The sequence below is a fragment of the Pelobates fuscus genome, chromosome 10 (genome assembly GCF_036172605.1).
Source record: "Pelobates fuscus isolate aPelFus1 chromosome 10, aPelFus1.pri, whole genome shotgun sequence".
Taxonomy (NCBI): domain Eukaryota; kingdom Metazoa; phylum Chordata; class Amphibia; order Anura; family Pelobatidae; genus Pelobates; species Pelobates fuscus.
The window spans coordinates 6111378-6138803 of NC_086326.1; the positions used below are offsets into that span (position 1 = coordinate 6111378).

General features: G+C 40.3%; 1 protein-coding gene across 1 annotated transcript in view; it reads right to left on the reverse strand.

Annotated features, from left to right (window-relative positions):
- The window catches only part of CCDC172 (coiled-coil domain containing 172), a 58950-nt gene extending 36252 nt beyond the window's left edge, over positions 1-22698 (reverse strand). The window contains exons 1-4 of the mRNA XM_063434832.1: positions 22620-22698; positions 18588-18673; positions 18246-18362; positions 16662-16827 (exon numbers count right to left, since the gene is read on the reverse strand). Of these exons, the coding sequence (XP_063290902.1) occupies positions 16662-16827; positions 18246-18362; positions 18588-18673; positions 22620-22698 (448 nt within the window). The remainder of the gene's footprint in view (positions 1-16661; positions 16828-18245; positions 18363-18587; positions 18674-22619) is intronic.
- Between the last annotated feature and the right edge of the window lie 4728 nt (positions 22699-27426).

The following is a 27426-nucleotide window of genomic DNA, read 5'->3' on the forward strand; positions in this document are numbered from 1 at the left end:
GATACTTTGTCACAACTACAACTTTATCATTTTAGATGGGTGTTCTTTATGTAAATAAGACCTATAGCTTGTGATTAATGCAGTGTACTGAACTTTCTCTGTATATATATATATTTAAATAAAGAAGCAATGTGTTTATAGTAAATACATATGGATATGTGCTCTATTAGACTTCATTTAACTTGTTCGTAATAAATAAGGCATGTAACGTACTTTCTACACCATTTATATATTTTATGGTCTACAATAAAGCACTTTTAAAAATGTATTAGCCGCCTGAGAAAGATGGTTTAATAAAATGTTTTAATAATCACATAATACTTTTCTATTGGTCATTCAGAGAATCCCATTTTTTTCTCATTTCACATTTATACTTCATAACAAAATTCCCCATAAAACTTCTCATTCGCATAATGGTAGTTGTTACTTTTTTACACACAAGCGTAATATTTATGTCTCTAAAAAAGATATTCTATAAAATATGCATAAGCTCAATGCCGTCAGTGTTAAATGGGAAGAGTCAGACAGAATTGGTCGAACATTAGAAAGGTAAAACGTGGAGCAATGTAAGTGGGTAGGAATAGTAAAATATACCGTCTGTCATCTGTCTAACCTCCCTCGCTTCATGGGAACATTAGACGGTAAATTAAACATTAAATAATATATGTGTTTGTTTAGAGTACTTTAAAATGCACAATATTTCTAGTTTGGTAAATACAAAAATGTTGTTTTTTGCAAAGTAAGGTAATGAATCTATGGAATTGCATTTTGAGATCACAGCAAACATTTTCGTTGACTGTGAGGATCCTTTATCTGTAAACTCAGTAATAATCACATTGAAATGTCTACACTCAATCTATGAACTCACCAATCATATTGAATGTGTTTCACTCTATCTGAACTCACAATCTCATCTACATTTGTATTTGCTCTGTCCCTAGATTTACTAACCAAATCCTTCTAGAGAGAATCTTAAATAGAAATAGGAATGGGCACACACACAAAAAAAAACAGATATATGAGAACATCCATAAATATGTTTAATGCAAATCGTGAGACACATACAGTGATAAGAGGTAAACCAGCAGAGTATGATACACACAGAAAGTGCTACGTAGAGTACCAACAAAAAGAGATATGCAATGTAAGAAAAACAAAGAAAGAGACAGCAAGGAATAAGTGAAAAGACTGTTGGCCTCAATTTGTGGACGTTATGTCTTCCCAGTCTGTGTCTCCCAAAATCAGCAGGAGAATAAATCCCAGAGAGAATGTAGGTAGGTTGTACAATTCCTATAAAATAATCACCCATGGGCTGCTACACACTAAAAATGAGCACCAAAAACTCGAACCAAATACTAAATATAAACAGATATAGTGTGCGCGCTCCTGCAGGAAAAGAATAAGAGAATAAATATATATAGAATGTATTAAAACTAATATTTAATGATATCACCAGATAAAAGATACATCAACTCAAAGTAGCGGAGTAATCAATCTAACATCGATACAAATCTACACAATGGCGTCTGAATTGCGATGCCGTAGAAACAACTGCAAACCAACAGCAATTCAGACGCCATTGTGTAGATTTGTATCGATGTTAGATTGATTACTCCGCTACTTTGAGTTGATGTATCTTTTATCTGGTGATATCATTAAATATTAGTTTTAATACATTCTATATATATTTATTCTCTTATTCTTTTCCTGCAGGAGCGCGCACACTATATCTGTTTATATTTAGTATTTAATCCCAGAGAGGATCACTTTGCTACAAGTGGGCTTAACCATAAGATGATCCTAGGAGGCCACCTGTGGTCCAGATTTTAGACAGGAGGCCTGGAACCATGAATTTGTTTGGCCCAACCTACATTGAGAATGTGCCGGTATGCAGATAAAACTGTATCGTTTCATTTGAATGCTTTCTCACACTATACAGGACTATGATTGCATTAACGATAACAGCCCCTCAGCACAAGATGCTGGTCAAGGTGGAAGCTTTTCATTTTAGGATTATAATTACATATTAGGTTTGTTGGTAACAGGTCTGCAAGAAGTGACATGTGATATTGTCCGGATCTAACAGAAACTTGACTGCTCTGAATGCATCAAATGAATACCCATATGTAGCACAACCGCTATATGTTTTATATTGAAGCCATGATGACAATTAAATAACATAAATCAGAAACAAGTCAAAGATTTGTGTCATTGTTACTCATAAGCATCTGGATTACCCATCACCTATCTAGAGGCTGGAGTACTTCCTTGGCAATGAAGATCATTGTATTATTTTATATCATGCTCTTAAAGGCTAATACCCCATAATGTGAAATGTAGCTCTCCTTCGTATATTAACACTAATGATTATAATAAATTAATATTTTAAATACATTGTCCAACAAATGCATTAGTAAGAGCCCTGTAGGGATGCAATTTAAAAGCATCCATTGAAAATACATTAGAAATTAAAGAGTGTGATCATATAGGTCATTTAGTCTGTTCTGTGATCGGCACAGTTTAGTTCTATCAGTATAGGTTTTTCTGTGATCAGTGTAGCGGAGCTCCCTGTACCCCGGCTGGGTACCTCCACCAAAAATCACTTTCTAGGTCGAACGCTTCAGTGTTTCTGCCCCAGGTGCCGTGGCTTGACTGGTGTCCTCCTGGAGACTCTCCATCCTGGAACAGGAAAGGGAAATAGCTATATTTCCTATCAGGTACTGGATGACACACAGTCCTGGGAGCTATAGTCCTTACAAGAACTTTCCCTGCTGAACCCTGATGCAGAGCTGGAACCAGATGCAGAGTTGTGAAGAACCCTTTCCCCTCCCAGTAACTATGACACATAGTTCTAGGAGAACAACTGATTTTAATGAGCCAAACTCAGCCTTTTAGGCACAGACCCCAGCATGGGATCTCCAAACAATACAAGCCCCTCCCAGGTGTCTCTGAACCTAGGAGATAATGGAGTTAAAAAACGGTATGCTAATTATCTCCCAGGAACAGAGAGCCAAACACAAAAACATAAAAGTACCCCAAAACATCATAAAACACCCCACATGTTCTTCATCCCCAAACAGCCCTGATCTGAGTCCCCAAGTTGTCCAAATAGCACTCAGATCCATGCAGTATAGGGGAAAAGCCACCGTAGGAAAGTTTTGATCAGCCGCACGTGTGGTCCTAGCCCAAAATAGTTCCAGAGTGTTGGTGCTTTTACTGGTAAACGTTTGGGAGCTCTTGCAGCCAAAATACGTGGTGCTCCACCTGGCTCTCAGGGAGCATTTGTTCCTTTAGTCTCAGGCACCTTCCCTTCAAAACATGCTCTCCTGGCGGGTCGCAAAGTAGTTAAAAACCCCTGACGAAGTAGTCTGGGAATCACAGGGTCACCTAGCCGAAAACAGTTCCATAACATTTGTGGCTAAGTACCGCAGATGACCGTCCGTGGATTTGTTCATGCGAATGGCCACCAGGGAGCTAGCGTTCTGTACCATTCGTGAGAAGGGAAAGTGCCAAACCAGGGGCCCGAGGAAAAGCTGCTAATGGCAGCTGGGTAGGGTAACTCCAGAACAGGGTCATAGACGATGGGCAGGAGGCAAGCTTCCACTGTCCTCCAGGAGTTTGTGGCAAACGCAGGTGAAAAAGTTCTGTGACAAACTCCCCTTCCCACGTGAGTTTGCCACGAGCTCCTGGAGGAGCCTAACACAATAACCAATATGTGACGTCATTGGAGGGCGGACCCGGAAGCGATCACGTGACCGGACTACAACCAGGAAGCGTTTTCGAGTATATGTGTTTTATGCTTTTATGTGGGTGACTCTACGAGTTCATACCCACCACATCCAAAGTAAGGGTTTTTAACCTATTTTGTACAATAAACCTAATTGTGATACTATTCAATTGGGGGTCCTGCCCTTCTTCCTTTTATACACAGCACAACAGAATCATCAGTGGACATATCCTCTGGATTACCCTGCAGTGTGGGAATATCCCCTCTCCCAAGGAGCATTTCAAACCCAGAGCCAGGGGTGATAGGGCTCTGGGACATGTGAGTTTTTTTCATATAACTCCTTTACCCCATATTACTATTACCAGATGGTCTGCACCATTATTTGTTTCTTTGTATTTACAGATTAATTTAGCGCGTTCTTTTTGGTAATTATTGTCCTGGAGGAGCCTGCTTGTCAGCCTCCTGCCCACTATGGGCCTGCAGGGAACCCTGTAAAAGACTGTTTAAATTGCTTGGCTCGTGTAATTTCCCTATACTGTTTGAACCGAACAAGGGGCCACCCGGGGCCTTTTTAACCCCCATTAACACCTTGGAACGGTTGTCACCTCAGTGTTCTAATTGGTCGTCTGGGTGGCCGCGATTCATATGAATGACCACGAGGTGGCAGCCATCTTGTTTGTATGAATGCAGGCAGCGGTGTTTGCTTGTCAAGTTCATGGAACTAAAATCAGACACTGAAACTCCCGAACACCGCTGGACTTTCATCATCGCCTGCATTCGGTTCTATAGATCCTAGAAGAACACTGTCGGGTGGAATCGTTCGTCTGGACGAAGGGAACAAGCTCCATGGTTCAAATAGGGACTACATTCGGTATTTTATTCATCTGTTTTGTTACCAAAGTTGTCCAGCCGCTAGCCATGATTTCATGGAACTGTTTTGGGGATAGGTCCATGTGCACAGTCGGTCAAATAATTGACCTCCATGGAAAAGTCAAACCCCTGAACCAATCTAGGTGATTTTTGGATATCATGGTCACCCAGATTGGAGATATCAGGGGATATAATTTTTGTGGGGTTTTCATGGGTTGTGAAGGTACTTTTGGGGTGTTTGTAAATTGTATGTTTTTCTGTACCTGGAAATAATTGAGTTTTTACAGTTCCTGACTTAATTATCTCCGAGGCACAGGGGAGGGATTATCCTGTTTTGTGTGGGAGTGTCATGGGTGTGTTTGACTGTGTCCATAAATGTATAAAAGCAGGCCATCTGGCCAGATTACAGGATTACAGCTTGTACTCCCAGAACTATGTTTCATCTGGTTACAGGGAGGGGAAAGGACTAATCATTACTCCAGCCTGTTCCAGTGTGGAGGATTCAACAGGGAAAGTCTAGAGCTCCCAGGACTGAGTGTCGTCCAGTGCCTGTCAGTGGATAGAGCGAGTTCCCCGTTCGGCTCCAGGATGGAGTGGTTGCAGGACCCCAGTCAAGTCATGGCAACTGGGGGCAGGAGTGCTGAAGTTTGTCCTCTGTTCCAGCTAGGAAGCGGTCATGTGATCGGCATGGCTTAGTTCTATGAGTATACATAGTTCTGTGATCGGCATGGCTTAGTTCTATGAGTATAGGTTGTTCTGTGATCGGCACGGTTTAGTTCTATGAGTATAGGTTGTTCTATGATCGGCATGGTTTAGTTCTATAAGTATAGGTTGTTCTGTGATCGGCATGGCTTAGATCTATGAGTATAGGTTGTTCTGTGATCCGCGTGGCTTAGTTCTATGAGTATAGGTTGTTCTGTGATCGGCATGGTTTAATTCTATGAGTATAGGTTGTTCTGTGATCGGCATTACTTAGTTATATGAGTATAGGTGTTCTGTGATCGGCATGGCTTAGTTCTATGAGTATAGGTTGTTCTGTGATCGGCATGGCTTAGTTCTATGAGTATAGGTTGTTCTGTGATCGGCATGGTTTAGTTCTATGAGTATAGGTTGTTCTGTGATCGGCATGACTTAGTTCTATGAGTATAGGTTGTTCTGTGATCGGCATGGCTTAGTTCTATGAGTATAGGTTGTTCTGTGATCGGCATGGCTTAATTCTATGAGTATAGGTTGTTCTGTGATCGGCATGGTTTAGTTCTATGAGTATAGGTTGTTCTGTGATTGGCATGACTTAGTTCTATGAGTATAGGTTGTTCTGTGATCGGCATGGCTTAGTTCTATGAGTATAGGTTGTTCTGTGATCGGCATGGCTTAATTCTATGAGTATAGGTTGTTCTGTGATCGGCATTACTTAGTTATATGAGTATAGGTGTTCTGTGATCAGCATGGTTTAATTCTATGAGTATAGGTTGTTCTGTGATCGGCATGGTTTAGTTCTATGAGTATAGGTTGTTCTGTGATCGGCATGGTTTAGTTCTATGAGTATAGGTTGTTCTGTGATCGGCATGGTTTAGTTCTATGAGTATAGGTTGTTCTGTGATTGGCATGGTTTAGTTCTATGAGTATAGGTTGTTCTGTGATCGGCATGGCTTAGTTCTATGAGTATAGGTTGTTCTGTGATCGGCATGGTTTAGTTCTATGAGTATAGGTTGTTCTGTGATCGGCATGGCTTAGTTATATGAGTATAGGTTGTTCTGTGATCGGCATGGTTTAGTTCTATGAGTATAGGTTGTTCTGTGATCGGCATGGCTTAGTTCTATGAGTATAGGTTGTTCTGTGATCGGCATGGCTTAGTTCTATGAGTATAGGTTGTTCTGTGATCGGCATGGCTTAGTTCTATGAGTATAGGTGTTCTGTGATCAGCATGGTTTAATTCTATGAGTATAGGTTGTTCTGTGATCGGCATGGTTTAGTTCTATGAGTATAGGTTGTTCTGTGATCGGCATGGCTTAGTTCTATGAGTATAGGTTGTTCTGTGATCGGCATGGTTTAGTTCTATGAGTATAGGTTGTTCTGTGATCGGCATGGTTTAGTTCTATGAGTATAGTTTGTTCTGTGATCGGCATGGTTTAGTTCTATGAGTATAGGTTGTTCTGTGATCGGCATGGCTTAGATCTATGAGTATAGGTTGTTCTGTGATCGGCATTGTTTAGTTCTATGAGTATAGGTTGTTCTGTGATCGGCATGGCTTAGATCTATGAGTATAGGTTGTTCTGTGATCGGCATTACTTAGTTATATGAGTATAGGTTGTTCTGTGATCGGCATGGTTTAATTCTATGAGTATAGGTTGTTCTGTGATCGGCATGGTTTAGTTCTATGAGTATAGGTTGTTCTGTGATCGGCATGGTTTAGTTCTATGAGTATAGGTTGTTCTGTGATCGGCATGGTTTAGTTCTATGAGTATAGGTTGTTCTGTGATCGGCATGGTTTAGTTCTATGAGTATAGGTTGTTCTGTGATCGGCATGGCTTAGTTCTATGAGTATAGGTTGTTCTGTGATCGGCATGGCTTAGTTCTATGAGTATAGGTTGTTCTGTGATCGGCATGGTTTAGTTCTATGAGGATAGGTTGTTCTGTGATCGGCATGGTTTAGTTCTATGAGTATAGGTTGTTCTGTGATCGGCATGGTTTAATTTTATGAGTATAGGTTGTTCTGTGATCGGCATGGTTTAATTCTATGAGTATAGGTTGTTCTGTGATCGGCATTACTTAGTTATATGAGTATAGGTTGTTCTGTGATCGGCATGGTTTAATTCTATGAGTATAGGTTGTTCTGTGATCGGCATGGTTTAGTTCTATGAGTATAGGTTGTTCTGTGATCGGCATGGCTTAGATCTATGAGTATAGGTTGTTCTGTGATCGGCATTACTTAGTTATATGAGTATAGGTTGTTCTGTGATCGGCATGGTTTAATTCTATGAGTATAGGTTGTTCTGTGATCGGCATGGTTTAGTTCTATGAGTATAGGTTGTTCTGTGATCGGCATGGTTTAGTTCTATGAGTATAGGTTGTTCTGTGATCGGCATGGTTTAGTTCTATGAGTATAGGTTGTTCTGTGATCGGCATGGTTTAGTTCTATGAGTATAGGTTGTTCTGTGATCGGCATGGCTTAGTTCTATGAGTATAGGTTGTTCTGTGATCGGCATGGCTTAGTTCTATGAGTATAGGTTGTTCTGTGATCGGCATGGTTTAGTTCTATGAGTATAGGTTGTTCTGTGATCGGCATGGTTTAGTTCTATGAGTATAGGTTGTTCTGTGATCGGCATGGTTTAATTTTATGAGTATAGGTTGTTCTGTGATCGGCATGGTTTAATTCTATGAGTATAGGTTGTTCTGTGATCGGCATTACTTAGTTATATGAGTATAGGTTGTTCTGTGATCGGCATGGTTTAATTCTATGAGTATAGGTTGTTCTGTGATCGGCATGGTTTAGTTCTATGAGTATAGGTTGTTCTGTGATCGGCATTACTTAGTTATATGAGTATAGGTGTTCTGTGATCAGCATGGTTTAATTCTATGAGTATAGGTTGTTCTGTGATCGGCATGGTTTAGTTCTATGAGTATAGGTTGTTCTGTGATCGGCATGGTTTAGTTCTATGAGTATAGGTTGTTCTGTGATCGGCATGGTTTAGTTCTATGAGTATAGGTTGTTCTGTGATTGGCATGGTTTAGTTCTATGAGTATAGGTTGTTCTGTGATCGGCATGGCTTAGTTCTATGAGTATAGGTTGTTCTGTGATCGGCATGGTTTAGTTCTATGAGTATAGGTTGTTCTGTGATCGGCATGGCTTAGTTATATGAGTATAGGTTGTTCTGTGATCGGCATGGTTTAGTTCTATGAGTATAGGTTGTTCTGTGATCGGCATGGCTTAGTTCTATGAGTATAGGTTGTTCTGTGATCGGCATGGCTTAGTTCTATGAGTATAGGTTGTTCTGTGATCGGCATGGCTTAGTTCTATGAGTATAGGTGTTCTGTGATCAGCATGGTTTAATTCTATGAGTATAGGTTGTTCTGTGATCGGCATGGTTTAGTTCTATGAGTATAGGTTGTTCTGTGATCGGCATGGCTTAGTTCTATGAGTATAGGTTGTTCTGTGATCGGCATGGTTTAGTTCTATGAGTATAGGTTGTTCTGTGATCGGCATGGTTTAGTTCTATGAGTATAGTTTGTTCTGTGATCGGCATGGTTTAGTTCTATGAGTATAGGTTGTTCTGTGATCGGCATGGCTTAGATCTATGAGTATAGGTTGTTCTGTGATCGGCATGGTTTAGTTCTATGAGTATAGGTTGTTCTGTGATCGGCATGGCTTAGATCTATGAGTATAGGTTGTTCTGTGATCGGCATTACTTAGTTATATGAGTATAGGTTGTTCTGTGATCGGCATGGTTTAATTCTATGAGTATAGGTTGTTCTGTGATCGGCATGGTTTAGTTCTATGAGTATAGGTTGTTCTGTGATCGGCATGGTTTAGTTCTATGAGTATAGGTTGTTCTGTGATCGGCATGGTTTAGTTCTATGAGTATAGGTTGTTCTGTGATCGGCATGGTTTAGTTCTATGAGTATAGGTTGTTCTGTGATCGGCATGGCTTAGTTCTATGAGTATAGGTTGTTCTGTGATCGGCATGGCTTAGTTCTATGAGTATAGGTTGTTCTGTGATCGGCATGGTTTAGTTCTATGAGGATAGGTTGTTCTGTGATCGGCATGGTTTAGTTCTATGAGTATAGGTTGTTCTGTGATCGGCATGGTTTAATTTTATGAGTATAGGTTGTTCTGTGATCGGCATGGTTTAATTCTATGAGTATAGGTTGTTCTGTGATCGGCATTACTTAGTTATATGAGTATAGGTTGTTCTGTGATCGGCATGGTTTAATTCTATGAGTATAGGTTGTTCTGTGATCGGCATGGTTTAGTTCTATGAGTATAGGTTGTTCTGTGATCGGCATGGCTTAGATCTATGAGTATAGGTTGTTCTGTGATCGGCATTACTTAGTTATATGAGTATAGGTTGTTCTGTGATCGGCATGGTTTAGTTCTATGAGTATAGGTTGTTCTGTGATCGGCATGGTTTAGTTCTATGAGTATAGGTTGTTCTGTGATCGGCATGGTTTAGTTCTATGAGTATAGGTTGTTCTGTGATCGGCATGGTTTAGTTCTATGAGTATAGGTTGTTCTGTGATCGGCATGGCTTAGATCTATGAGTATAGGTTGTTCTGTGATCGGCATTACTTAGTTATATGAGTATAGGTTGTTCTGTGATCGGCATGGTTTAGTTCTATGAGTATAGGTTGTTCTGTGATCGGCATGGTTTAGTTCTATGAGTATAGGTTGTTCTGTGATCGGCATGGTTTAGTTCTATGAGTATAGGTTGTTCTGTGATCGGCATGGTTTAGTTCTATGAGTATAGGTTGTTCTGTGATCAGCATGGCTTAGTTCTATGAGTATAGGTTGTTCTGTGATCGGCATGGCTTAGTTCTATGAGTATAGGTTGTTCTGTGATCGGCATGGTTTAGTTCTATGAGTATAGGTTGTTCTGTGATCGGCATGGTTTAGTTCTATGAGTATAGGTTGTTCTGTGATCGGCATGGTTTAATTTTATGAGTATAGGTTGTTCTGTGATCGGCATGGTTTAATTCTATGAGTATAGGTTGTTCTGTGATCGGCATTACTTAGTTATATGAGTATAGGTTGTTCTGTGATCGGCATGGTTTAATTCTATGAGTATAGGTTGTTCTGTGATCGGCATGGTTTAGTTCTATGAGTATAGGTTGTTCTGTGATCGGCATTACTTAGTTATATGAGTATAGGTGTTCTGTGATCAGCATGGTTTAATTCTATGAGTATAGGTTGTTCTGTGATCGGCATGGTTTAGTTCTATGAGTATAGGTTGTTCTGTGATCGGCATGGTTTAGTTCTATGAGTATAGGTTGTTCTGTGATCGGCATGGTTTAGTTCTATGAGTATAGGTTGTTCTGTGATTGGCATGGTTTAGTTCTATGAGTATAGGTTGTTCTGTGATCGGCATGGCTTAGTTCTATGAGTATAGGTTGTTCTGTGATCGGCATGGTTTAGTTCTATGAGTATAGGTTGTTCTGTGATCGGCATGGCTTAGTTATATGAGTATAGGTTGTTCTGTGATCGGCATGGTTTAGTTCTATGAGTATAGGTTGTTCTGTGATCGGCATGGCTTAGTTCTATGAGTATAGGTTGTTCTGTGATCGGCATGGCTTAGTTCTATGAGTATAGGTTGTTCTGTGATCGGCATGGCTTAGTTCTATGAGTATAGGTGTTCTGTGATCAGCATGGTTTAATTCTATGAGTATAGGTTGTTCTGTGATCGGCATGGTTTAGTTCTATGAGTATAGGTTGTTCTGTGATCGGCATGGCTTAGTTCTATGAGTATAGGTTGTTCTGTGATCGGCATGGTTTAGTTCTATGAGTATAGGTTGTTCTGTGATCGGCATGGTTTAGTTCTATGAGTATAGTTTGTTCTGTGATCGGCATGGTTTAGTTCTATGAGTATAGGTTGTTCTGTGATCGGCATGGCTTAGATCTATGAGTATAGGTTGTTCTGTGATCGGCATGGTTTAGTTCTATGAGTATAGGTTGTTCTGTGATCGGCATGGCTTAGATCTATGAGTATAGGTTGTTCTGTGATCGGCATTACTTAGTTATATGAGTATAGGTTGTTCTGTGATCGGCATGGTTTAATTCTATGAGTATAGGTTGTTCTGTGATCGGCATGGTTTAGTTCTATGAGTATAGGTTGTTCTGTGATCGGCATGGTTTAGTTCTATGAGTATAGGTTGTTCTGTGATCGGCATGGTTTAGTTCTATGAGTATAGGTTGTTCTGTGATTGGCATGGTTTAGTTCTATGAGTATAGGTTGTTCTGTGATCGGCATGGCTTAGTTCTATGAGTATAGGTTGTTCTGTGATCGGCATGGCTTAGTTCTATGAGTATAGGTTGTTCTGTGATCGGCATGGTTTAGTTCTATGAGGATAGGTTGTTCTGTGATCGGCATGGTTTAGTTCTATGAGTATAGGTTGTTCTGTGATCGGCATGGTTTAATTTTATGAGTATAGGTTGTTCTGTGATCGGCATGGTTTAATTCTATGAGTATAGGTTGTTCTGTGATCGGCATTACTTAGTTATATGAGTATAGGTTGTTCTGTGATCGGCATGGTTTAATTCTATGAGTATAGGTTGTTCTGTGATCGGCATGGTTTAGTTCTATGAGTATAGGTTGTTCTGTGATCGGCATGGCTTAGATCTATGAGTATAGGTTGTTCTGTGATCGGCATTACTTAGTTATATGAGTATAGGTTGTTCTGTGATCGGCATGGTTTAATTCTATGAGTATAGGTTGTTCTGTGATCGGCATGGTTTAGTTCTATGAGTATAGGTTGTTCTGTGATCGGCATGGTTTAGTTCTATGAGTATAGGTTGTTCTGTGATCGGCATGGTTTAGTTCTATGAGTATAGGTTGTTCTGTGATCGGCATGGTTTAGTTCTATGAGTATAGGTTGTTCTGTGATCGGCATGGCTTAGTTCTATGAGTATAGGTTGTTCTGTGATCGGCATGGCTTAGTTCTATGAGTATAGGTTGTTCTGTGATCGGCATGGTTTAGTTCTATGAGTATAGGTTGTTCTGTGATCGGCATGGTTTAGTTCTATGAGTATAGGTTGTTCTGTGATCGGCATGGTTTAATTTTATGAGTATAGGTTGTTCTGTGATCGGCATGGTTTAATTCTATGAGTATAGGTTGTTCTGTGATCGGCATTACTTAGTTATATGAGTATAGGTTGTTCTGTGATCGGCATGGTTTAATTCTATGAGTATAGGTTGTTCTGTGATCGGCATGGTTTAGTTCTATGAGTATAGGTTGTTCTGTGATCGGCATGGTTTAGTTCTATGAGTATAGGTTGTTCTGTGATCGGCATGGTTTAGTTCTATGAGTATAGGTTGTTCTGTGATCGGCATGGTTTAGTTCTATGGGTATAGGTTGTTCTGTGATCGGCATGGTTTAGTTCTATGAGTATAGGTTGTTCTGTGATCGGCATGGTTTAATTTTATGAGTATAGGTTGTTCTGTGATCGGCATGGTTTAATTCTATGAGTATAGGTTGTTCTGTGATCGGCATTACTTAGTTATATGAGTATAGGTGTTCTGTGATCAGCATGGTTTAATTCTATGAGTATAGGTTGTTCTGTGATCGGCATGGCTTAGTTCTATGAGTATAGGTTGTTCTGTGATCGGCATGGCTTAGTTCTATGAGTATAGGTTGTTCTGTGATCGGCATGGTTTAGTTCTATGAGTATAGGTTGTTCTGTGATCGGCATGGTTTAGTTCTATGAGTATAGGTTGTTCTGTGATCGGCATGGCTTAGTTCTATGAGTATAGGTTGTTCTGTGATCGGCATGGCTTAGTTCTATGAGTATAGGTTGTTCTGTGATCGGCATGGTTTAGTTCTATGAGTATAGGTTGTTCTGTGATCGGCATGGTTTAGTTCTATGAGTATAGGTTGTTCTGTGATCGGCATGGTTTAGTTCTATGAGTATAGGTTGTTCTGTGATTGGCATGGCTTAGTTCTATGAGTATAGGTTGTTCTGTGATCGGCATGGCTTAGTTCTATGAGTATAGGTTGTTCTGTGATCGGCATGGTTTAGTTCTATGAGTATAGGTTGTTCTGTGATCAGCATGGTTTAATTCTATGAGTATAGGTTGTTCTGTGATCGGCATGGTTTAGTTCTATGAGTATAGGTTGTTCTGTGATCGGCATGGTTTAGTTCTATGAGTATAGGTTGTTCTGTGATCGGCATGGTTTAGTTCTATGAGTATAGGTTGTTCTGTGATCGGCATGGTTTAGTTCTATGAGTATAGGTTGTTCTGTGATCGGCATGGTTTAATTTTATGAGTATAGGTTGTTCTGTGATCGGCATGGTTTAATTCTATGAGTATAGGTTGTTCTGTGATCGGCATTACTTAGTTATATGAGTATAGGTGTTCTGTGATCAGCATGGTTTAATTCTATGAGTATAGGTTGTTCTGTGATCGGCATGGCTTAGTTCTATGAGTATAGGTTGTTCTGTGATCGGCATGGCTTAGTTCTATGAGTATAGGTTGTTCTGTGATCGGCATGGTTTAGTTCTATGAGTATAGGTTGTTCTGTGATCGGCATGGTTTAGTTCTATGAGTATAGGTTGTTCTGTGATCGGCATGGCTTAGTTCTATGAGTATAGATTGTTCTGTGATCGGCATGGCTTAGTTCTATGAGTATAGGTTGTTCTGTGATCGGCATGGTTTAGTTCTATGAGTATAGGTTGTTCTGTGATCGGCATGGTTTAGTTCTATGAGTATAGGTTGTTCTGTGATCGGCATGGCTTAGTTCTATGAGTATAGGTTGTTCTGTGATCGGCATGGCTTAGTTCTATGAGTATAGGTTGTTCTGTGATCGGCATGGTTTAGTTCTATGAGTATAGGTTGTTCTGTGATCGGCATGGTTTAGTTCTATGAGTATAGGTTGTTCTGTGATCGGCATGGCTTAGTTCTATGAGTATAGGTTGTTCTGTGATCGGCATGGCTTAGTTCTATGAGTATAGGTTGTTCTGTGATCGGCATGGTTTAGTTCTATGAGTATAGGTTGTTCTGTGATCGGCATGGCTTAGTTCTATGAGTATAGGTTGTTCTGTGATCGGCATGGCTTAGTTCTATGAGTATAGGTTGTTCTGTGATCGGCATGGTTTAGTTCTATGAGTATAGGTTGTTCTGTGATCGGCATGGTTTAGTTCTATGAGTATAGGTTGTTCTGTGATAGGCATGGTTTAGTTCTATGAGTATAGGTTGTTCTGTGATCGGCATGGTTTAGTTCTATGAGTATAGGTTGTTCTGTGATAGGCATGGCTTAGTTCTATGAGTATAGGTTGTTCTGTGATCGGCATGGTTTAGTTCTATGAGTATAGGTTGTTCTGTGATCGGCATGGTTTAGTTCTATGAGTATAGGTTGTTCTGTGATCGGCATGGCTTAGTTCTATGAGTATAGGTTGTTCTGTGATCGGCATGGCTTAGTTCTATGAGTATAGGTTGTTCTGTGATCGGCATGGTTTAGTTCTATGAGTATAGGTTGTTCTGTGATCGGCATGGCTTAGTTCTATGAGTATAGGTTGTTCTGTGATCGGCATGGTTTAGTTCTATGAGTATAGGTTGTTCTGTGATCGGCATGGTTTAGTTCTATGAGTATAGGTTGTTCTGTGATCGGCATGGTTTAGTTCTATGAGTATAGGTTGTTCTGTGATCGGCATGGCTTAGTTCTATGAGTATAGGTTGTTCTGTGATCGGCATGGTTTAATTCTATGAGTATAGGTTGTTCTGTGATCGGCATGGTTTAGTTCTATGAGTATAGGTTGTTCTGTGATCGGCATGGTTTAATTCTATGAGTATAGGTTGTTCTGTGATCGGCATTACTTAGTTCTATGAGTATAGGTTGTTCTGTGATCGGCATGGTTTAATTCTATGAGTATAGGTTGTTCTGTGATCGGCATGGTTTAGTTCTATGAGTATAGGTTGTTCTGTGATCGGCATGGTTTAGTTCTATGAGTATAGGTTGTTCTGTGATCGGCATGGTTTAGTTCTATGAGTATAGGTTGTTCTGTGATCGTCATGGTTTAGTTCTATGAGTATAGGTTGTTCTGTGATCGGCATGGCTTAGTTCTATGAGTATAGGTTGTTCTGTGATCGGCATGGTTTAGTTCTATGAGTATAGGTTGTTCTGTGATCGGCATGGTTTAGTTCTATGAGTATAGGTTGTTCTGTGATCGGCATGGCTTAGTTCTATGAGTATAGGTTGTTCTGTGATCGGCATGGTTTAATTCTATGAGTATAGGTTGTTCTGTAAAGATAATTAGGACAGGGGTTAATCTGTCCAAGTGGAGTGGAAAGGTTAGAAATGAACTAGGAATGATAAGGCAAATGGTGAATAAATAGACTGGAACTCATAAATCTCTACTGGTATATCAGAATAGCCCCCACCAAGGCTAGAAGTAAAACAGTGAATAGCAAGGATACTAGATCCTAAACGGAAATAAGGACCAGGAAATAAATATCGGGACTGCAGCCACAAAAGACAATACGGCTATAAATGAAATTGCATGAAAAGTGCTGCCCAGATAGGAAGGAGTGACTAAACAGCGAACTTGCAAAAATGAAATCAAAATACAATACAAATGCTGCTGCTGCAATAACTTCAAGCCAAAATAACTGTATTAGTGGGTATCATATGACTGTCTATATAATGAAGGTCTGTGACAATAAGATTGGCAAAGCCTCTCGCCGGCTTGAAGGAAGTGACGTTATCGGTCACGAAACGCGTAAGGCAGCTAAACAGATAGTCTTGTGGAGAAGACTCACATTGGAACGCAGGAGCAGTTTTCCTGGTTTAACGGGAAAGTGATTTCATGTTTGCAGCTTCTGGTGTTAGGATCACTGCATTACTATAGACATGCCTGTTCCCGAGATCCTGAAAGTGGTTTTAACCGTTGTGTCTATACTAATAAAATACCAACATCGAACACTATGTTTCCCATCGTTTATATTTTGTACAGTTCAAGACATCATCAAAAACAAGCGACCACTATATGGTCAGGCATTGTATTTTACTACACAAGACACTATACCTATTCTTCACTGTGCTATATAGGTTATAGTTTACCAGCCTCTGATATATGTAGATAGATTATATATATATATACACATACACACACATACACACACACACACACACACACACACACACACTGCTATTTCATACAGACATGGAATTTGGGTATTTATAAGCTGCCAATCCTCACATCCATCTACTCACTCAAACTATATCCTAACTACATCCTTCAGATGCCCTCATAAACAGGATGGTGGGACCATGTACTTGTGCTTCGGGGAAACTTGAAAAATAGTCTAATTATATACGAATAATGAAAACTATAGTCATGTGAGTTTTTTAAAGGTACCATTTATGAGGGTTTCTTTCTCTGCCTTTAACTGCTGGCTCTCTGTTTGAGCTTGTTCTCTGATCAGGATATCTCTGTTACTTGTCAGACCATACTCATCGTTAAACCGCAAAACGTCCTTCATAAAACGTTCCTGTTCATCAGCTATGTCCTTCTTTATTTGTTCCTAAAACACACACATACAGAAACATTTGGGCTAAGAGCTGCTGTCTCAAACATTCAAAGACACACTCTAAATTTAGATTATAAAATAACAGTAAAGAGAAAAAATCTTACAGGTCTAGCTGTGAATCCAGATGTCCCTCCACTCAGCTGAGCAATAAACTCTTTTCCCAGAGTGCAGCAGTCAATCTTTTTATCATGCAAGATGATTGTAGGAACCGCACTCCATCCCAGCAGCCACCGGACTTCCGGAACAGGACCAGCAATCCCAACACGTTAAGGCAACAAAGAAATTCCCAGGCACTCAGAGTGTTAAAGCCGCAGGCAGATTTAATAAAACAAAAAAAAAGCAGCAACGTTTCTGAGAGGTCTTTTTGTTAGCATGAAAAAGACCTCTCAGAAGGTGGAAACGTTGCTGCTTTTTTTTGTTTCATTAAATCTGCCTGCGGCTTTAACACTCTGAGTGCCTGGGAATTTCTTTTTTTTTTTTTCTTTAATCTTTTTATCATGACTCATGCGCAATACAGAATTGAGTTTTTTAAACTCTGCTTGTTGAGAGAATTCATGTGCTTGTGTCTGCCTTTTTTAATGAGATCCTTTTGTAACATATACTTGTTTGACTGTCTAATGTAAAGACATGAACATCAGATCTCCAATAAAAGCTTAAATAGTTACTCCCAGTACCATGACCACTTCATTGATTTGAAGTGGTCATGGTGCAAGGAGTCTGTATTGCAGAGTTTTGCTTTGAAGCAGAGATTAACCCCTTTGTTGCTGGACACATAACTCCACCTCCGGCAGCATCATTGGGCATTAATAAGAACAAGAATTCCAGGCTGGCTAAAGTCAATTCTGTGCAAAATTGGTGTCTGACCCCAGCATGCAAAACTGGCTGACACTAGACAGCCCGAGGGGGAGGGGGAGTGCTTCCATGGGCTACCTGGTGTCTCCGTCAAAGGGGAGTGACGTCAGCCGAGGACAATCAGGCTTCAGAGAGGTAAGTTTTAAAACCTTTTTTTTTTATATGTTTATTAAAGTTTGGGCTGTGGCCCTAAGAATGGGTTATTCTAACCAAAACCAGTGTTTGGTTGGAGTAACCCTGCAATGCATTTCTCACCCTGGAGGGTGTTTATTCCATCTGTATATGTGACATTTTACTTTGCTTATTAGAGCAATATCATAATAACTGCTCTCCATCCTAACACAGCACATATATCATAGTGTGTCTGAATATTTTGCTGTAACATTTATATTTTGTGATGGACAGCAGTATTAAAAGTACTCCCAAAAAGTTCTAACACAGTGGAAACATAAACTTCTTGGTCACACTCACAACAAATCTGTTTGCAGATCAAACAACAGAATGGCACGGATCTCCATTCTCATCCATTCTCATAATGTCAGTGCAATTTTTAGACTTACAACCTGCGACAGATGTTCCTGCTTCTCCTTCTGCAGATCACCCTTCTGGGTCTCAAGGACTTTGTGGCGCTTCGTCAGGAGAATCCTTTGAAAGCGTTTTTCAGACAGAAGACAAACCTTTAAAAGTAACGTAGGAATATTTGGTGCAATGCCTTGTTGGCGTTAAGTACTGTGATATCCATAACATATGATATATGTGATATTAGGAACATGTAGGATATTTATCTTGTAACTAAATTGGGCACGTGTGCACAGCTTTTCTGTAAAGACATTCACAATCAAACTTCATTCAGATTAATACTAAATAGTAATATCTTTAAATCATTTCATTTCACACAGTACCTTGGCTTCGAGAGCTGTTTTTTCTTCTTTAAGACTCTCTGAAACATCTCGGATTTTCTTCTGACAGCTGACAGTTTCTGATTTCACTGCGGAGAGATTGATAACACATCGAGATGAATTTCAGACTTTCAGCACAAATATATCTTCATACAGTAATCAAAACCTGTGCCATTTGTTTGAGAATATGATCCTTCAGTAACCTTGGAGTAGAGAAACGAAGGTGGAATGTGTTTATCAAGTACAAGGTAGTAGACATGAACCAAGAACTGGGAAAAGTTCAAAGCAGAGAATGTGAATTAGCTTAAACAAGGTCAGAATCAGACCCTTTAGAAGGGCCCAGGCAGTGATTGCTCCGAATTCATCAATGGAACACGAAGCAACAAACAAAACAAAGAATGAAGGCTGAAAAGCCCCTGTGCCACCTTTATTATTTGCTCAATATGTTTATTTGGTCCCCTTTATAATCCCTCGTTTTATTTTTATTATTTTCGAGGTAAACAAAGGAAAATGTAGAGGACAATTGTTCTAATACGTAATCATCAAGTTGAGAAAAAACATGAAAAAGTAAAGAGCGTCAGTCAAGGGGTTGAGAACCATATTTATGTCATGGTGGACTGGATACCACGTTTAAGGATATAGAAGCCTGTTACACCAAACATTATCAAAACGTTTCTGTTGCCCTTGGAATCAAGTGCATCATGGGTAAATCTGCATCGTGGGTTTTATTTGTAGAAGCAGGACTGATGCAGTGTTAATTTTGGTGGCAAATTTCAATTTAGTTTTAGTCATAGTCTTTTAACTAAAAAGCCATTTTAGTTTAGTTGTATTTTAGTCCTCTGGTTTTAGTTTTAGTCTAAAAATTAACACTGGACTGATGAAGGAGGGCAGTCAGTTGCAAACATGTAACCACAAAATAAATATGCAGTCAGTGCTCTGGGTGCAGGTGCAGAATTAGAGTCTCTGTTCTCAGCCCATAATGGAACAGAAAGTTATATAACCAACTCATTGTCAGAGCTTAGTAAATAAACCTCCGATCAGCCCAAGTGTTTGCTTTTTAAAAATGTAATTTAAACACGTTCAAGGACTTGTATTGAGCTGACTTCACCTGGCTCATTTCTCAGACTATTACCGGAATTACCGGGTTATATATAAAAAGTATATTTTCGGAAAATTGGTGCAACATGCAGACGTAGGTGTGGAATCACAAATGCAATGCGCCTAATGGTTCCACTAGTTTCCACGGTGACTGCACCACTTTTAGTAGTTTAGACCACTTTGATTCACACTTTGATTCATAACCCCGACAGTAACTATAACAATAAAAGGTTTAGGTACACAAATGTAATTGTATTGGATGTCATTACATTTATGCCCCCCGCCCCAAGAAAAATTCCTGCCGACGCCCATGTGTCCACACAGTATTCTGAACGTACAGGATACCTTGTACCCAATATTCATTCAGTGTTCAGGGTTCCCTGCCCTACCTGGAGACCTCCAGGATGTACTGTGTCTGCGTGGTCATGTTCTATGATACACCGTGAATATGCACTTACCAGGAAAAAAACAACACACAAACCAAATAGTATTCCTCCCAACAGTCCCACTTTTGGCAGGATAGTCACGATTTTGGGTCCTGTCCCACAATCTCACTTTTGTCTCCGGGTGTCTTTAATCCTGGGACACCAGGGAACTGTTCTGGAGCAGCAACGTAGACATTCTTGTGCTGTGAACAGGCAATAAGGCCATGTGAAGACCACTTCGGCAGCCCCTTCTGCACTGTCCTGTATCAGTTGGGCCGACTAGGAGGCGTGCTTGACGCCAGGCTGCGATACCTCTTCAGAGGGATGGCCCACCTATTTCCAGGAGGGCATGCCAATTATAAACATCACCAGTGACACAAAAATGAGGAGGGAGGTTCAGCGCTGATAGGAAAACAGGGAATATGACAATAAGGCAGCACACCTATAGAAAAGGGAAATCCCCTCTAAGCCCCTTGGAGTACAATGGAGAGAAAAGGAGGAATAAGGGTGCGCCTAAAACAAGTGAAATAAAAGATGTTAAAAAATACTAGAGAGTACGAGCAGCGATACCTAATAGTCCGAATATAAATAGTCCAAATATGTAGGTGGTAATCCTAGTAGTACATAAAATGGTATGTAAAGTCCCAGATGTATATCCGCAACTTCGAAATGGATATGTGGAGAAAACAGAAGACAAAGGAAACTCCAATGGTATAGTATGAACGGTAGAAAAAAAAAAAAGTTTCTACACGCGTTTCGCCACAATAGGCTTCATCAAGTAGAAACTTCATCAAGTAGAAACTTATACGTTTCTACTTGATGAAGCCTATTGTAGCGAAACGCGTATAGAAACTTTTTTTATATATACCATCTAAGTGTTAATAAATGAATATTTGGCTATTATACATTTGGTTGCCACATTCCTCTTTCCACTATAGAATTATATTATATTTTCTTCTTTTAGTAAAATTTTATAATTTTATTATTTGTAAGTTTATTTTATCCAGACCTAACTACTACTACCTTTTTGTCCATATTGGAATACCAAGAATCCTAAGGTGGGGATTATACCACCCATACGCCATCCACCGAGCAGTACGTCTGCTCTTTATACCGTGAGTATATTTTATTTTGTTCCAACATTTTATCAACTATACAGTGAGCACTATATATTGTATCATTTTATCCCGAGCTGGACTACTCCACCAATTTATTCTACTAAAGAAGAAAAGAGGAGCACCGCATATCTTTGAGTGGGGATTATTCCACTTCGTGCCATTCATACCAGAGCTGGATTTAAGCTCTGAATATTGTGAGTAGTTTCACTATTATATACACAATATTATTTACCGTTCATACTATACCATTGGAGTTTCCTTTGTCTTCTGTTTTCTCCACATATCCATTTCGAAGTTGCGGATATACATCTGGGACTTTACATACCATTTTATGTACTACTAGGATTACCACCTACATATTTGGACTATTTATATCCAGACTATTAGATATCGCTGCTCGTACTCTCTAGTATTTTTTAACATCTTTTATTTCACTTGTTTTAGACGCACCCTTATTCCTTCTTTTATCACCAGTGACACAACTTCCCCCCTCAGGGCCTGCCCACCACAACCCTACATCACACCTCCCAATGTTACTAATAGGGACTGCCCCTCCAGATCCCTTTTTAACCCCTTCAGCCCAGCTGGAGGGGGGCCCTGAGGGTGGGGGGGACCGAAGGGTTATATAGTGTCAGGAAAACGAGTTTGTATTCCTGACACTATAGTGATCCTTTAATTACACATAGAGGTTTATTCCGTATCGTAGAGAGTTGAAATCTGAATTCTGGATGGCAACGTGTAGAAACAGCCATGCTGTGATTTGGAGAAATTTTCCAGGTCAGATTTTTGTCATTTGGAATTCAATTCACTAAACTTCACAGTTTGGTGAATAAACCGCACAGTGTGAAATGTTGGGAATTTAAATTAGCTACGTTTTACGATTGAGATCTTTATACACATCATTTTAAATGACTTTAAATTCTCAGAAAGGAACAGTCAATAACACCCCATTAGTAAATAACCCCCTGTTTACCTCATTTTATGGGGTTTTTAAAGCTCTATTCATTTTATACTGCTCTGCTCAGTTTGTTGGTGCTATATAAATACATAATAACAATAAAACAATCTATCATGGGACATTATGTTTAGTAGTATCAATGATTAGCTGCCTGCCCCAGGGGGCCACGGATGGGCCAGTGACACCGGACATGTTACATTAGATGGCAGATTGTCACTTTCTATAGGCTGGTAGCCCGTTACGGGTTCATTATCTGACATTAGATTAGCTTTACCTCCCACCTGTCTCCCACTGCCCCAGTCTGTTTGGGAGCTTTACAAAAACCGATTCCTACCACAGAAAACAGACTATTATTATTTATAAAGCACCAACATATGCCGGAGCGCTGTACGGTATCTGATATTCTTCAATGTGAGGAAGTGCCGTGAATGGTTACCCTCGTGGAGCAGCCGGCGTTGGTCTTTGGCCTGTTGCTCTGTGAGCAGGATGTGATGGAAGAGAGAGTCCAGACTCATTGCAACGCGTGGCCGCTGTGGCACCACAACCTTATTTAACTGCAATTACCACTACCTGAGCAGGCTGCGGGAGGGTCAGCTAGGCCGGGTTACCATGACAACACATGGCACCAAGCTCAGCAAACACAATTCTAGGCCTGTTTAACATTCCTCCCAAGTGTCCTTGTTTAGGAGGACAATCCCTACTTTGGGCTCAAATCCCTCTGTCCTTCTTTTCCATCATAATGTCCCTCTTATAGGAGCTCCATATTGATGGTGTGTCTAAATGTATAACAGAGCTCCACAGTAATAATACTCCCAGTAATGTGTCTGAGTGTATAACAGAGCTCCACAGCAATAATACTCCCAGTAATGTGACTGGGTGTATCACAGAGCTCCACAGTAATAATACTCCCAGTAATGTGTCTGAATGTATAACAGAGCTCCACAGCAATAATACTCACAGTAATGTGTCTGAGTGTGTAACAGAGCTCCACAGCAATAATACTCCCAGTAATGTGTCTGAGTGTATAACAGAGCTCCACAGCAATAATACTCCCAGTAATGTGACTGGGTGTATAACAGAGCTCCACAGCAATAATACTCCCAGTAATGTGTCTGAGTGTATAACAGAGCTCCACAGCAATAATACTCCCAGTAATGTGTCTGAGTGTATAATAGAGCTCCACAGCAATAATACTCCCAGTAATGTGTCTGAGTGAATAACAGAGCTCCACAGCAATAATACTCCCAGTAATGTGTCTGAGTGTATAACAGAGCTCCACGGCAATAATACTCCCAGTAACGTGTCTAAGTGAATAACAGAGCTCCACAGCAATAATACTCCCAGTAATGTGTCTGAGTGAATAACAGAGCTCCATAGTAATAATACTCCCAGTAATGTGTCTGAGTGTATAACAGAGCTCCACGGCAATAATACTCCCAGTACTGTGTCTGAGTGAATAACAGAGCTCCATAGTAATAATACTCCCAGTAATGTGTCTGAGTGTATAACAGAGCTCCACGGCAATAATACTCCCAGTACTGTGTCTGAGTGAATAACAGAGCTCCACAGCTATAATACTCCCAGTAATGTGTCTGTGTATAACAGAGCCCCACAGCAATAATACTCCCAGTAATGTGTCTGAGTGTATAACAGAGCCCCACAGCAATAATACTCCCAGTAATGTGTCTGAGTGTATAACAGAGCTCCACAGCAATAATACTCCCAGTAATGTGTCTGAGTGTATAACAGAGCTCCACAGCAATAATACTCCCAGTAATGTCTGTGTATAACAGAGCGCCACAGCAATAATACTCCCAGTAATGTGTCTGACTGTATAACTAAGCTCCACAGCAATAATACTCCCAGAAAAGTGCCTGAGTGTGTAACAGAGCTCCACATCAATATTACTCCCAGTAATGTGTCTGAGTGTATAACAGAGCTCCACAGCAATAAAACTCCCAGTAATGTGTCTGAGTGTATGACAGAGCCCCACAGCAATAACACTATCAGTAATGTGTCTGAGTGTATAACAGAGCTCCCCAGCAATAATACTCCCAGTAATGTGTCTGAGTGTATAACAGAGCTCCACAGCAATAATACTCCCAGTAATGTGTCTGAGTGTATAACAGAGCTCCACAGCAATAATACTCCCAGTAATGTGTCTGAGTGTATAACAGAGCTCCACAGCAATAATACTCCCAGTAATGTGTCTGATTGTATAACAGAGCTCCACAGTAATAATACTCCCAGTAATGTGTCTGAGTGTATAACAGAGCTCCACAGAAATAATACTCCCAGTAATGTGCCTGAGTGAATAACAGAGCTCCACAGCAATAATACTCCCAGTAATGTGTCTGAGTGTATAACAGGTCTCCACAACAATAATACTCCCAGTAATGTCTGTGTATAACAGAGCTTCACAGCAATAATACTCCCAGCAATGTGTCTGAGTGTATAACAGAGCGCCACAGCAATAATACTCCCAGTAATGTGGCTGAGTGTATAACAGAGCTCCACAGCAATAATACTCCCAGTAATGTGTCTGAGTGTATAACAGAGCTCCACAGTAATAATACTCCCAGTAATGTGTCTGAGTGTATAACAGAGCTCCACAGCAATAATACTCCCAGTAATGTGTCTGAGTGTATAACAGAGCTCCACAGCAATAATACTCCCAGTAATGTGTCTGAGTGTATAACAGAGCTCCACAGCAATAATACTCCCAGTTATGTGTCTGAGTGTATAACAGAGCTCCACAGCAATAACACTCCCAGTAATGTGTCTGAGTGTATAACAGAGCTCCACAGCAATAATACTCCCAGTAATGTGTCTGAGTGTATAACAGAGCTCCACAGTAATAATACTCCCAGTAATGTGTCTGAGTGTATAACAGAGCTCCACAGCAATAATACTCCCAGTTATGTGTCTGAGTGTATAACAGAGCTCCACAGTAATAATACTCCCAGTAATGTGTCTGAGTGTATAACAGAGCTCCACGGCAATAATACTCCTAGTACTGTGTCTGAGTGAATAACAGAGCTCCACAGCTATAATACTCCCAGTAATGTGTCTGAGTGTATAACAGAGCCCCACAGCAATAATACTCCCAGTAATGTGTCTGAGTGTATAACAGAGCTCCACAGCAATAACACTCCCAGTAATGTGTCTGAGTGTATAACAGAGCTCCACAGCAATAATACTCCCAGCAATGTGTCTTAGTGAATAACAGAGCTCCACAGCAATAATACTCCCAGTAATGTGACTGAGTGTATAACAGAGTTCCACAACAATAATACTCCCAGTAATGTGTCTGAGTGTATAACAGAGCTCCACAGCAATAATACTCCCAGCAATGTGTCTGATTGTATAACAGATCGCCACAGCAATAATACTCCCAGTAATGTGCCTGAGTGTATAACTGAGCTCCACAGCAATAATACTCCCAGAAAAGTGCCTTAGTGTATAACAGAGTTCCGCAGCAATATTACTCCCAGTAATGTGTCTGAGTGTATAACAGAGCTCCACAGCAATAATACCCCCAGTAATGTGTCTGAGTGTATAACAGAGCTCCAAAGCAATAATACTCCCAGTAATGTGTCTGAGTGTATAACAGAGCTCCACAGAAATAATACTCCCAGGAATGTGTCTGAGTGAATAACAGAGCTCCACAGCAATAATACTCCCAGTAATGTGTCTGAGTGTATAACAGAGCTCCAAAACAATAATACTCCCAGTAATGTGTCTGATTGTATAACAGAGCTCCACAGTAATAATACTCCCAGTAATGTGTCTGAGTGTATAACAGAGCTCCACGGAAATAATACTCCCAGTAATGTGCCTGAGTGAATAACAGAGCTCCACAGCAATAATACTCCCAGTAATGTGTCTGAGTGTATAACAGGGCTCCACAACAATAATACTCCCAGTAATGTCTGTGTATAACAGAGCGCCACAGCAATAATACTCCCAGTAATGTGCCTGAGTGTATAACTAAGCTCCACAGCAATAATACTCCCAGAAAAGTGCCTGAGTGTGTAACAGAGCTCCACATCAATATTACTCCCAGTAATGTGTCTGAGTGTATAACAGAGCTCCACAGCAATAAAACTCCCAGTAATGTGTCTGAGTGTATGACAGAGCCCCACAGCAATAACACTATCAGTAATGTGTCTGAGTGTATAACAGAGCTCCCCAGCAATAATACTCCCAGTAATGTGTCTGAGTGTATAACAGAGCTCCACAGCAATAATACTCCCAGTAATGTGTCTGAGTGTATACCAGAGCTCCACAGCAATAATACTCCCAGTAATGTGTTTGAGTGTATAACAGAGCTCCACAGCAATAACACTCCCAGTAATGTGTCTGATTGTATAACAGAGCTCCACAGTAATAATGCTCCCAGTAATGTGTCTGAGTGTATAACAGAGCTCCACAGAAATAATACTCCCAGTAATGTGCCTGAGTGAATAACAGAGCTCCACAGCAATAATACTCCCAGTAATGTGTCTGAGTGTATAACAGGTCTCCACAACAATAATACTCCCAGTAATGTCTGTGCATAACAGAGCTCCACAGCAATAATACTCCCAGCAATGTGTCTGAGTGTATAACAGAGCGCCACAGCAATAATACTCCCAGTAATGTGTCTGAGTGTATAACAGAGCTCCACAGCAATAATACTCCCAGTAATGTGTCTGAGTGTATAACAGAGCTCCACAGTAATAATACTCCCAGTAATGTGTCTGAGTGTATAACAGAGCTCCACAGCAATAATACTCCCAGTAATGTGTCTGAGTGTATAACAGAGCTCCACAGCAATAATACTCCCAGTTATGTGTCTGAGTGTATAACAGAGCTCCACAGCAATAACACTCCCAGTAATGTGTCTGAGTGTATAACAGAGCTCCACAGCAATAATACTCCCAGTAATGTGTCTGAGTGTATAACAGAGCTCCACAGTAATAATACTCCCAGTAATGTGTCTGAGTGTATAACAGAGCTCCACAGCAATAATACTCCCAGTTATGTGTCTGAGTGTATAACAGAGCTCCACAGTAATAATACTCCCAGTAATGTGTCTGAGTGTATAACAGAGCTCCACAGAAATAATACTCCCAGTAATGTGCCTGAGTGAATAACAGAGCTCCACAGCAATAATACTCCCAGTAATGTGTCTGAGTGTATAACAGGTCTCCACAACAATAATACTCCCAGTAATGTCTGTGTATAACAGAGCTCCACAG